The sequence below is a fragment of the Sebastes umbrosus genome, chromosome 6 (genome assembly GCF_015220745.1).
Source record: "Sebastes umbrosus isolate fSebUmb1 chromosome 6, fSebUmb1.pri, whole genome shotgun sequence".
Classification (NCBI taxonomy): domain Eukaryota; kingdom Metazoa; phylum Chordata; class Actinopteri; order Perciformes; family Sebastidae; genus Sebastes; species Sebastes umbrosus.
In genome coordinates, this window is record NC_051274.1 from 11,974,067 (window position 1) to 11,986,720 (window position 12,654).

Sequence of the window (12,654 nt, forward strand, 5' to 3'; positions counted from 1 at the left end):
CTCAAGATATGTGAATGAAAATGGGTTCTATGGGTACCCACAAGTCTCCCCTTTACAGACATGCCCACTTTATGATAATCACATGCAGTTTTGGGGCAAGTCATAGTCAAGTCAGCACACTGACACACTGACAGCTGTTGTTACCTGTTGGGCTTGAGTTCGCAATGTTATGATTTCAGCATAGTTTTTTATGCTAAATGCAGTACCTGTGAGGGTTTCTGGACAATATTTGTCATTGATTTGTGTTGTTAATTGATTTCTAATAATAAATATATGCATACATTTGCATAGAGCAAGCATATTTGCCCACTCCCATGTTGATAAGAGTATTAAATACTTGACAAATTTCCCTTTAAGGTAAATTTTGAACAGATACAAAATGTGTGATTAATTTGCGATTAATTGTAATTAACTATTTTAATCGATTGACAGCTCTAATGTTTTTTATTTGAAAGAATTTATTTATTAATTCATTTATCTTTTTGCTCTTATATGTAGGCTATTACCGGAAGATGTATGTTTTGTGAAATAGTGGTGTCTTGTCATCACATAGATAGATAGATAGATAGATAGATAGATAGATAGATAGTAACTTTTTTTGATCCCGAGGGATATTCAAGTTTCCAGCATCACAGTTCCATAGTGCAAAACATGTCAGTAAAAAGGCAGTACAAAAGTTAGTAGTGCAAAGTACCAAAAAATATACCAGATATAAAAATACAAGGAGATGAAGAAAACTGTTAAAACTGAATATAGTGCAGGGTAACAGCTGTGATACACGACTATTAAAAAAGTGAATATAGTGCAGAAGAGACTGTTAAAAATGAGTATAGTGCAGGGTAACTCCAGTAGCTTAGTCTATGAAAGTGCACTGTGTGCATTATTATGTGTCCTGCAGACCGCCCTCCTCCCTAGAGAGGTGTTGTACAGTTTGATAGCTCGGGGGACAAAGGATTTCCTGAGTCTGTCTGTGAAGCACTTGGGGAGCAGCAGCCTGCCGCTAAACGAGCTCCTCTGTTTGGTGATGACGGCGTACAGAGGATGGCTGGCGTTGCCCATTATGGCCAGCAGTCTGTTGAGTGTTCTTTCCTCTGCCACCATTACTAAAATTTAAAGGGACTATTTGTAACTTTCAGAAATGCTTCTTAACAGCGACACCTGTGGCCGTGAAATCAACGAAAGTCAGCGTCGGGCTCGTGCTTGCTCGCTCTAAATATACCTGAACAAGCATCACTCAAAACAGTGAGGCGACACAAGTCAGCTAAAACCACAATATCACTCTATATTTCAGCTGCTTGGCAGTAATGTTTGCTGACCAGACGAAGGTCTCTCCATGAACATGATTTAGATCTGATCCTAGTGTTGGCTTTTCCTGCCTAAGTGCAGGCTGATGCAGCGGGGCTCTGCAGCGAGTCTCCTCTGCTCTCTCCGCCTGCAGCCAGAGAGAGCAGAGGAGACACTGGCACCCGGTCGGTAACGAGAAGACAACGTAAATCTCTGTAGAGCTCTGTCACTTCACAAGACACGGAAAACCTCTGTTGGTCTGGAGGAGCTGCAGCAGTTATTTCTGCACAAACGTCCCCTGTGCATTCACTAGATATTCTCAGAGCTAAACTAACTCTTCTGCAGTGTGGAGTGAGAGGTGGAGCGAGCTGAGCTGTCTGAGTGAAGGCGAGCAGGCAGAGGAGGAGGGTACAGCGGCTACACGCGAACGCGCATATGGGAGCGCGCATGTGTGACGACCCGCTACATTTATGCGCGTACAAAGTTACAAATAGTCCCTTTAAATGTGGGATGGGCCAGGTGTTTGGCATGACCCAGAAATTAAAATAAATTAACTAACTTACTAACTAACTAACTAACTAACTTAATGGCATATTTTTTTTTGCATTGTTGTATTAGTATTTTAACATAAGTAAATGATGTGCATAGTTTCTGATTGAGAACACCTGAACTCGCCTGCAGTTCCCCAGCCTGTCCGTCGGGTGGCGCTGTGAGTCACAGTGAGAGTTCGCGGAGCAGCTCAGAAGTAGAGCGGCTCCTCTTTGATTGGAGGAAGTGATACATCAACAAAGAAAGATGGCCGAAGTGATCGAGCTGCAGAAGCTGAAGGTTGGTAGAGACATAAATGTGTTTTTATTACAAACATTAGGCGCTTTAATAAGTTATAATCATCTTGTAACCGATGTTAGGTGTAACGCCAGAGAGTGAAGTTACAGACAACTGAGCGGTTTGAGGTATAAACGCTTCCTCCGGTAGTGAAGAGGAACCAGCCGGCGTGTGTTCACGCTGTTCATTCAGCTGCGAGGCGACCGGAGAACAACCGGAGAACAACCGGACAACCGAGAGATATGTGTTCAATACACAACGTTAAGGTCAATAAGCAGCTCGGGGTTAGTTTAAATTAACAGATAGAAGTGTAATGTTTGATTAAAACTGTAAAAGTAGCCCCTGTTGTTAGAGGTAGAAAGTGTCCCGCCATCTGTGTCCGGGTCCGGTTCAATGAGCGACGTCGGTAACCGGAGTGTGTTTCACCTCCGTCGGTCATATAACTCACGTTTAGTGCGTCTGTTCCTCCGGTTGTTCACAAGCTGTCTGCACAACCTCTACTATAAAACTAAGTTACAGCAGCCTAGATACTAAACAGTGGTAGGAAGTAAGTACATTTACAGCTCAGTAGTTTTGAGGTACTTGTGTTTTTTACTTGAGTGTTTTCATTTGATGGTACTTTTTTATATACTTCTACTACTCCAGTATATTCCAGAGGGAAATGTACTTTTTATTCCACAGCACAGTTACTATTCAGGTCAAGATTTAGCATGTAAAACATAAGATCAGTTTAAATTTTGTTATACATACTTATTATTATAAAGCTGTGTCCAGTGGTTAGGAATATAATATTTACTCCACTACAATTATTTCACAGCTTTAGTTATTATTATTATTATTATTATTATTACGTTATGGATTAATTTACACACAAAATAAATGGTGATCTCATAAAATATGATGCATATATTAAATTACCAAACAGTGGATATAAAGTAGTTAAAATGATCATAAAGACCAGTAAAAACATTTAAATGCTGTATCAGTATTAATGATCTAATAATATATTATCCTGCATAATCAAATTCATTTTACTGGTAATATTTGTGTACTTTTACTTGAGTAACATTTTGGGTGCTGGAGTTTTACATGCAAGTATTTGTATATTGTGTTATTGGTACTTTTACTTTAAAATAATAATAATAAATAATATAAAGAGTTGAAATACTTCTTCCACCATTGAATATACATTGTATAAGTAGTTAAAATTAGCTCTACATTGACAACACTAAAATTCTGCTTACATTAATTTATCATTAATATGTATAGAATATATATAACAGTCTGAGTGGGGTCGTTTTGCTTAAGGAGTACTTTTACGTATTATACTTTAAGTACAATTTGATGCTAATACTTCTGTACTTTTACTTGAGTAAGCGTTTGAATGCTGGACTTTTACTTGTAATGGAGTATTTTATACAGGGTTATTTCTACTTTTACTTCAGTAAAAGTATTCTGGTGCTCAAAGCATTGAAAATAACATTTAGAAAAGTCAATAGCAACATTGCTTTCCAGAAACTTTGTGCAGGTTACTGTGGATAATCTGTGAGCAGTTTTATTTGGGACTACTTTGTACTGAAGAAATTGTCCCAATGAAAATCATTACCAGCAAGACTAGGATGTTAAATGGTGCTTGGTGTATTAAAAGTAGGCTACTGTTTCTGTCTCTCTTGTGGTTTTAGCTTGCTGAACTGCGGCAGGAGTGTGAGGCCCGAGGTTTGGACACCAAGGGAAACAAAGGAGAGCTCATTGCTCGTCTCCAAGCCTATCTGGAGGAGCACGGTGAGGCGACACCTTTCACATTTAGACATGGTGTAGATATGCAAGTGGATGGATGGACTGTAATCAGAAACACATGGACTTGATCAAATTGAGATGATTTGTGTTTACTTACAGTTCTGTTATGAGATGCTTTTAGCTCCTGATGTATAGTGAGACAGTGTCTTGCACATTGTCTTTTATAGATTCTTTATTGTGACTAAAAGCACTGATCTCTCCTTCTGACCTTCTTCCTTTCTGATCTCTGGTGGTGCGAACATTTCTTTATCCCTTAATCCAACCAACAGAGGAAGATGTGGATGTAGATGATGTGCTGGCAGAGGATACGGAGGTAATGCGATTGATGCTTTCCATTCCCCTCTCAGACCTCATTATACCATTTTGTGAAGTTTTGATAAATGTTTCCATTTTCCTTTTTAGGACTTCAATAAAGTTGAGAGTGCCAACAATGTCAAAGATGATGAGAAGGATTCTGAGTCTACTGAGTGCGAGCCGTAAGTTTATTCTCATTTAGTCTACAACAAACAAACAAAATATATCATGTTCATTAGTGAGCTTTAGGGGTGCTAGGCCAGGCTAGCTGTTTCCCCCTGCTTCCAGTCTTTATGCTAAGCTAAGCTAACTATCTCCCAACTGCCTTCAAGGAAGCAAATAAGCATTTCCTAAAGTGTTGCACCATTCCTTTAATGTTGAGTAGTAACGTTTATTTATGACTACACAATAGTCTTGAACCTAGGATTGGGTTATATGGCTGAAATTCATGTTTTGCTCATTATGCGTACATCTTGTCTAAATGGCTTCATGTGGGGTGTTATTGGTCATCAGGTTTGGTGTAGAAACGTCCCACATGGTCAGCCCCAGACTGATAAACACAGATTTATAATGTGTCTTTAGTTTTCACCACTAATCAGTCTTTGGTCATCCCACTTCTTTCCATGTTTTTTTCTTGCAGACCTGCTGATAAGAAGGTGGTGAAAATAACTCCTCCATCAACTACCGGTGAAGTACGTATGACACATTTGCATGCACTAAGAATTTGATATTTTAATACAGAAATCAATGTAACATGTGGAAGTGATATCTGGGCTCCCAAAAACAGGAACTGCTATACACAGTAACTCTCAGCACTCTTCACAAGTGTGTAAGGGTGTGAAACCTTAGAACTCATATTTATACATGTTAGATTCATTACATCCAAATATTCATCAGCAGAACCAACACATCTGCCAGCAGCTTGTGTTCTGATTTAAAATCTTACCTTTTGTTGAGCAGAGACTACAGAAGAGAGCTGAACGTTTCAACCTGCCTGCAACAGCTGAAAGCAAAAAGGCCATACGTGCAGCAAGGTAAGTCTTTACCAGGATCCTCCCATCTGACTTTATTTTAGTAATGTTGCTGCATCCTCAAATCTCAGGAAGGACCTCAGAGAGCACAATGTTAGCGTTACTCACAAGAATGATGGTCAAAACTAGAAAAATGAAATTGTAATAAGCTGGAAGTACCTTTTTTAAAAAAAACAAAAAACAGGTAAACTAAACTTGCTTAGATCAGAAAACGAAGATGAGTAGTAAAACTATTTATCAAACTCAGTCTGTTGTAAACGTCTATCTCTGTTTACAGACAGACTTCTTGGTTCAACGTTGAATCAACATACTTTTCCTGTGCAATGAGGAATTATAACCCCTTTGTGCTTTCACTTTTTAATTTTATAGATAATATGATCTGGGAGAGAATAATATGCACGCTAATATTACAAAGAAAAAAAGTTACAACATGAAGATGCATAAACCCACGTACCTGCAATCGTACAGAAACAATGCATTCACAGGGTATCTCTTGCATAAATGCTCTCTGTGCATGTATAATACTGGGAACTATCACTAAATACCCTACATGAGCCAACATGGTGTCATCAGTCATTCCTTGACAACTTCTCTTCTAATCTACAGATATATGCTTGAAAGTAATCAAAACTTTAGCTCCCCCTCAATACTTCACTTTCTATTTGTTTAAAGAAACCTGACATACTGTATATAGCCAAAACACAGTAAACTGAGTCAAGCAAGTCTATACGTCCTCACGGAAAAGTCCAGAACAAAAAGATGAAGTGCAGCACGTTCAGTTGCAGAAGAAAACAAACTCTATCCTTTTGTTAAAATGCAGAACATTCCCTTTTATTGAAAAGTGTACATATTCTACATCACGCCATATTTACGCCCATAAAAACATATTATTGACACTTTGGGAAGTGAAGGAAAATGACCTATAACACCAGAAATGTGAACCTGTACACTTCAAAATAAGTCTATGCCCTACACATTAATGCATCAGTAATTAGATCACTGTTATCATAACTGATATAAATGGTAGCCAAAACTCTGAAAATAATTCCTAAATTGGTATAAACTGGATTTATATTTAAAGTAAATGTACACGGCCATGTTGAAATGAGTATGCTATTTTTCTTCAGGTTTGGTGAATCCACCGAGAATACCAGTCCCGCTTCAGGTCTGTAGTCACTCTTTGCTCTTTTACTAAACTGATTTTCTATGTTCTCAATTGAGCCAAAAATGAATGAACAGTGAACTATGATTGAAAGGTCTTTTGTGATTTTAATATTGTTACTTCCCAGGAATACATCAGTCTTTGTTTGGGATTTCTCACCATAAAGACCACCAGAACTCTGGATAACAAATCAGAAAATTATGTTTATTGTTAGTTATCTACGCCTGGCTGAGATTATGTATGCGTGTGTGCATCTGTCTGTCTGTCCACGGCTAATCTCACATACTGCTGGACCCATCAGCCTAATGTTTTTGTGCTCATTTGTGACTGTATGCTCAAGGACCTCTTGTGGTTGCAGTGATTCACTCTTTTTGAAAAACATATTTTATTGACTATTTTATAATGTCATTGACTGCTGACTCCTCACAACCCTTTACCGGCCGGTAGGGGCCGCAATTGCTCAACAACTGCTTCAATCTGGGATCTTGTTTCAGTTATGGATTAGCTATTGTTCCTAGCGCTTACCAAATGACCGAGCGCTTACTACAATGGAGCGCGTGTTCTCATGTCGGTAGGAGGACAGCTAGTTAGCTGTTAGCAGCCGGTGCTCAGCAGAGTCCTGCAGTGTGTTTGGCTAACGATGCTAATACAGCTAAGAGAGCTAAAGGCCCTGACACACCAAGCCGACATCAAAGAACGGCAATGAAGGCCGACTGTTGCGCCGCCTTACGTCGCATTTGTCTTGGCCGACAAGTTGCATTTTTGATCACACTGCAAAGACAAGCCAACGGCCAGTTAACACGTACGTTCTGCGCTTGCTTGAGATGAAATAACTCTCCAGACCAGCAGGTTGTAGTAGTCTGTATTGGAATGATCAGATGAGATGAAGATGAAAAATACTTTACTACTTTACTCGTTAGCTTGCTTTCCTCACTTTTGTTTCTCTTGTGCACTGATTCTCTTAAGCTGAACAACCCATTAGAGTGATTTCTCTCACAGACGAGCTCCCGACACGGGCAGACAAGAGCCGATGGTGCAGACACAAAGCAAAACTAGGCCGACACACGCTCACCGATGGCCCCAAACTGTCCCGACAGCCGACCGTTGGCTTGGTGTGTCAGGGCCTTAACAGCTAACGCAACTAAACACACAGCAGCACTGGCAGTTTCTGTTCAGAGGAAGCGTTAAACAGTTAACATGAAACGTTGACGTAAACTGTACAATGTGAACTGCAGTTTAGCTGCACGGAGCTGGTGCAGACAGCTGCATAGATTAATATGAGAGTGCATCTGTTGTGTGAGACGTGCGACAGAAAAACACATTGAATACGCTTACGGTCTAACATTACAGATAGTGGGTCGTTGCAGACACACCTGGCGGAGATCTGCATTTTGCTCAGTGCACTTTACTAGTTTTTTATGTTATTCTTTCTTTACATTACCTTTTTGGAAGAATTCCCAGGAAATACCAGGAGATCGATTCCCAGCGTCCAACCGTATAACAAACTGGAGTTGCTAGAATGTAACATAACATCATATATATCATGCTGTTTTGGCAACATAAAGCTTTAACATGTTTTTCATAAAGTTTATGTTAAAGGTCTCACTGTTTTCTATCTGCAGCTTCTCACCCCACAATTTTTTTAATCTGTCTCCCAAACAGGTGCCGTTGCGAACAGTAAAGCCCCCGTAAGTGTGGCATCATTTAGTTGACACGTTTCTTTAAGTCCTCCAGTTAATGAGATGATGTTAATTGAACTTCTTTTGTGTCTCATGAAGGTGAACGTCGATCAGCTGAAGAAGAGAGCAGAACGATTTGGCATGAACGTTTCATCCGTTTCACAAAAGGTGACTACAGTCTTAAGTTTAAATTTTTCACACGTTTAGATATTTTTTCTGCCCTTTTGGAGTTTTAATTTTGCCATTTTTTTTCCAGATTGAAGAGGATGAAAAGCTGAAAAAGAGGAAGGAGAGGTTTGGGGGCTCAGTCGTTGCAGGTTCAGTTGGATCAGCCGAAGTCGAGGTAGGTTTTTCCCCCATTCTTTACATTTTTGCTATTGTTTAACGTGTTCGGTTATATTTTATCACAATGCAGTGAGTTAAACATAAAAGGGCAAGAGGGATTGAAGGGGGAGCGGTTGTGTTTTAATCTTGATGTTTTCTTTCTCTTTTTTCTACAGGCAAAGAAAATGAAGCGTGCTGAAAGATTTGGAAAAGTGTGAATAATGTCTTAGAGTCTGTGTTTTTTTTGTAAAGCATTTTCATTACTGCACAACAGAAATCCCCGACTACGATAGATTTCACTGATAGGGTTCCTGTAAATCAAAAGTATAATTAAATCAAAGATAAATTTGTAAGTTTTATCATGGTTTGGAAAACAAACATTTAGGAAAAAACTTTCAATTATTTACTGAGCCTCAAAGTCAGTGGTTAATGTAAATTGGGGGGGGGAAACAGGAAAAAAACATTTCATTCAAACCTCCTATTTATTATTTACTGGAGCATCATTTTCTCAGTCCTGGGAGGCCTTCAAGCATGTTATTTTTCATTTTTGTTACTGTTATGTAGAAATTCGAGGTGTGTTTCTAAATACATGGGCAGTATTCGCTCCTGTGTAACATAGAGGTTTTGTTTTACTCCTCTTTCCTAAACTTACTGCTCACTGCTTTTTCAAATCTGCAATGAAGTCCACTCATCAAGTCTTCATCCAGCAACTAGTCAAAGAGCTCCTGCAGCTGCTTCACAGTAACAGCTTTCCACCTGTTTAGGGGGGATAATTAGTTATCCATGTCTCGGGTGATTCCTTAATTTTAAATCAAAAAGGTGCATTGAATCACCCACAATTCCCCAAATCAAACAGAAAATGTGAGCAAGTTGAAGCAATGAAGGCATTGACTGTGAAGCATCTGCATGAAGCGTGAACTTTCAACATCTTTGCTTGATAAAAGTTGTCTTAAATCTAGATCCAGACATTTTGGTCCTTTTGAGAGTTCATTACTTCTCCTACAGTATGCAGGACTAAAACGTTTCTAAAAATATTCTCTCATTATAATCCATGCAACAAGAAAAATTCTAATTTTTGACCGTGGAAATAGAAAATGTGTTATACATTCCTTCAAAAGCCAAGAAAAAACAAAAAAGTAAAGTCTAACATTGAAAACATTTAGTTTATGATAGTTGAAAGAGTAAAGTAAATCCTGTATTTCTGTTTATTGGAAGTAATGCAGCTAAACAAACCTTTTTCTAATAATCCATTTAAATGATTTAACTCACTTATTTGTATTTACTGTGCATTTAATTGTACTTTTGATTTAACAGATTACCTATTATGTTCCTGTTATATCTTTGGGAATCCAATTGGTATACTGCTTCAGTTATCTGTCCATTTTATAACATTTTGTGATTTAAAATAAATTGTTTTCAATTTTTGGATATCTGCTTCATTTCACTTGTTTTTTTTTTATCCTACAGTATGTGTATCTTTATTATACCCACTTGGAGTTTATCATAGAGAGGCACAGACTTGATGATGAGCGCAAAGAGAAACATAATTATTCATTATTGAGTAATAATTAATCACCTTACCTGTATTATTCTCCTCAGTACTGACTGTCTCTTATGAATCCTTTTGGTATCGTAGACATTCATACCTATAACCATTTAACCTGTGATGAACAAACCTTCAGGGTGATCATTCACAAAATTAGACAGGGGTTCTGTAACCATTATTTATAGTATTTTATCACATAAACAATTTTTAAATCAAATTCGATATATGTACAATTTGATCATGATTCTAGATTTGGAAATTAAATTGCTGGTGGCATGTGTAAGTGAAAATGCATGACAAAGTGTCAATACTCCAGTGAGCGATGATCCAAGTGTAATAACAATTCTTGCTTTATGGGACACAAAATGTGCTCTGGACTGCAGTCAGTATTGTTGTGGCCTCTCAGGGATTCACAGAAGTGTAGAATTCAGATTTTGGATTTAAACTTGGCTGCTGTGAGATTTGAGTTACTTTAGACTTGGCTGAGGCTGAAGCATTCAGACTGTACGTCCCACTGAGTTATTGTTGGCCCAGATGTTACACAAGTGAGGGTACTGTCACTAATGAATTCATACAAATCTGACAGTTGTTTCAGTACCACAAAGAGGGTACAAAACACATCATGCTTATGATTGTATTTACCAAAAAAAAAATGATAGTCAGTTTCAAGTTTCAACCTTATTGTCACTTGCACAACAATTACAGTGAAGCAGTAGTTGGCAATGAAATTTGTATTTCTCAGGCTCCCTCCTACATTGCTCTTTAAATATGGATAAAAAGAAAATCACGCAAGTAAAAATGAGAATCTAACACATAAAATAGTTCAGAAGTTAAAATATAATACACATAAAATAAAAAATGTATATTATTTGTGTTAGACAGGTGCACAGTAATTGCAAAATTAATAAACTGTAATGTTTATAAATTCAGTAGGTTGTCTAGTGGTAGTGTAAAGTCATTGTTTCTCCTTTTTGTGACATTATTGTGACTTTAAAATGTAATTGCAAAACTTAATTATAATAAGAATCACAATAGAAATAGAAATATGGCAGGGGTTAATAACACATTAAAGAAGAAAACCTTAAAGGGTAACTATATTAAAGGTTTGCTAGTGTGCTGCATGGTTTGAATGTACTGTTGCATTTAATTTATTAACATTTTAAAGGGACTGTTTGTAAGAGTCGGAAATGCTTATTAACAGCGACACCTGTGGCCGTTAAGTCAACGAAAGTCAGCGCCGGGCTCGCACTTGTGCTCGCTCTACATAGACATGAACGAGCATCGCTCAAAACAGTAAGGTGACACACGTCAGCTAAAACCACAATATCACTCTATATTTCACCTGCTTGGCAGTAATGTTAGCTGACCAGATAAAGGTCTTTCCATGAATCACTGCTGATCTTAGTGTTTACTTTTCCTGCTTCAGCCTCCCGACCGCGGCTGGAGGGAGACACCGGCACCCGGTCGGACACGATAAAGTAACTCTCTGCGGAGCCCCGTCACTCCACAAGACATGGAAAACCTCTGTTGGTCTGGAGGAGCTGCAGCAGTTATTTCTGCACAACCGTCCACTCGACATTCACTAGATATTCTCAGAGCTAAACTAACTCTTCTGCAGTGTGGAGTGTGGCAGGCAGAGGAGCAGAGGAACAGAGTACAGCAGAGACTCCGGCCCTGGAGACCAAAGCTACGGTCTCCCCCGCGTCCTCCGACCGCGGCCAACACTGTTTTGCAAGACTGGCTTCACTAGATAGAGCTTTGCGGTTTTGGTGCTTCCGTGTAGTTTGTGTTGGAGTCTTGTCTGAACAGCGTAGCCACACATGAGCACGCATGGGACACCAACCCAGGTGATTTATACGCGTAAGAAGTTACAAACAGTCCCTTTAATAATTATAATAAGAATCACAATAGAAATACAAATATGGCACATTAAAAAAGAAAACATTAAAGGGTATCTATATTAAAGGTTTTCTAGTGTGCTGCATGGTTTGAATGTACTGTTGCATTTAATTTATTAACATTTTAAATATACGTTTTCTGTTAGAATTTGGTTATCTGTTATATAATAAAATGTGCTTTTGTGGACATGAATTTATAAAAAAAAAAATTGTTATATAATACAATTTTTGTTTTTATGGCAAACATCATAAAAAATAAAAAAATCTACAGAAATGTTACAACAAATATGAACATCTATCCCAACACATGATGAACTTACTGTTCACTGCTTTTTCAAATCAGCATGAAGTCCACTCATCAAGTCTTCATCCAGCAACTAGTCAAAGAGCTCCTGCAGCTGCTTCACAGTAACAGCTTTCCACCTGTTTAGGGGGAATAATTAGTTATCCATGTCTCGGGTGATTCCTTAATTTTAAAGGGTAACTATATTAAAGGTTTTCTAGTGTGCTGCATGGTTTGAATGTACTGTTGCATTTAATTTATTAACATTTTAAATATACGTTTTCTGTTAGAATTTGGTTATCTGTTATATAATAAAATGTACTTTTGTGGACATGAATTAAAAAAAAAAAAAAAGTTATATAACACAATTTTTGTTTTTATGGCAAACATCATAAAAAAAATCTACAGAAATGTTACAACAAATATGAACATCTATCCCCACACATGATGAATGGGTTGTTTTGATGTTTTGATGGCCCCCTGCTGGTCATCCGCGTTACTGCACCAGCGACGTTACTACCCGGTGTGACG

The 12,654-nt window shown here is 38.1% G+C and overlaps 1 protein-coding gene and 1 long non-coding RNA gene across 3 annotated transcripts; both read left to right on the top strand.

The window, feature by feature from the left end:
- Nucleotides 1-1,969: 1,969 nt before the first annotated feature.
- On the top strand, nt 1,970-9,824 carry LOC119489513 (SAP domain containing ribonucleoprotein). Of its 2 annotated transcripts, none has more exons than XM_037772036.1 (11): nt 1,970-2,112; nt 3,792-3,891; nt 4,176-4,219; nt 4,309-4,382; nt 4,841-4,892; nt 5,161-5,234; nt 6,359-6,396; nt 8,056-8,081; nt 8,172-8,240; nt 8,329-8,415; nt 8,573-9,824. In XM_037772036.1, exons 1-11 carry the CDS (start codon nt 2,080-2,082, stop codon nt 8,612-8,614), a joined length of 639 nt encoding a protein of 212 aa, XP_037627964.1. In that variant the 5' UTR covers nt 1,970-2,079; the 3' UTR covers nt 8,615-9,824. The 2 variants fall into 2 exon arrangements, with proteins under 2 accessions (XP_037627964.1, XP_037627965.1); XM_037772037.1 differs by lacking the exon at nt 1,970-2,112 and adding an exon at nt 2,235-2,375.
- LOC119489515 lies at nt 6,404-7,285 on the top strand. The gene is made up of 2 exons (XR_005207193.1): nt 6,404-6,979; nt 7,243-7,285. It is a non-coding gene; the product is annotated as an uncharacterized LOC119489515 (long non-coding RNA).
- Nucleotides 9,825-12,654: the final 2,830 nt, after the last annotated feature.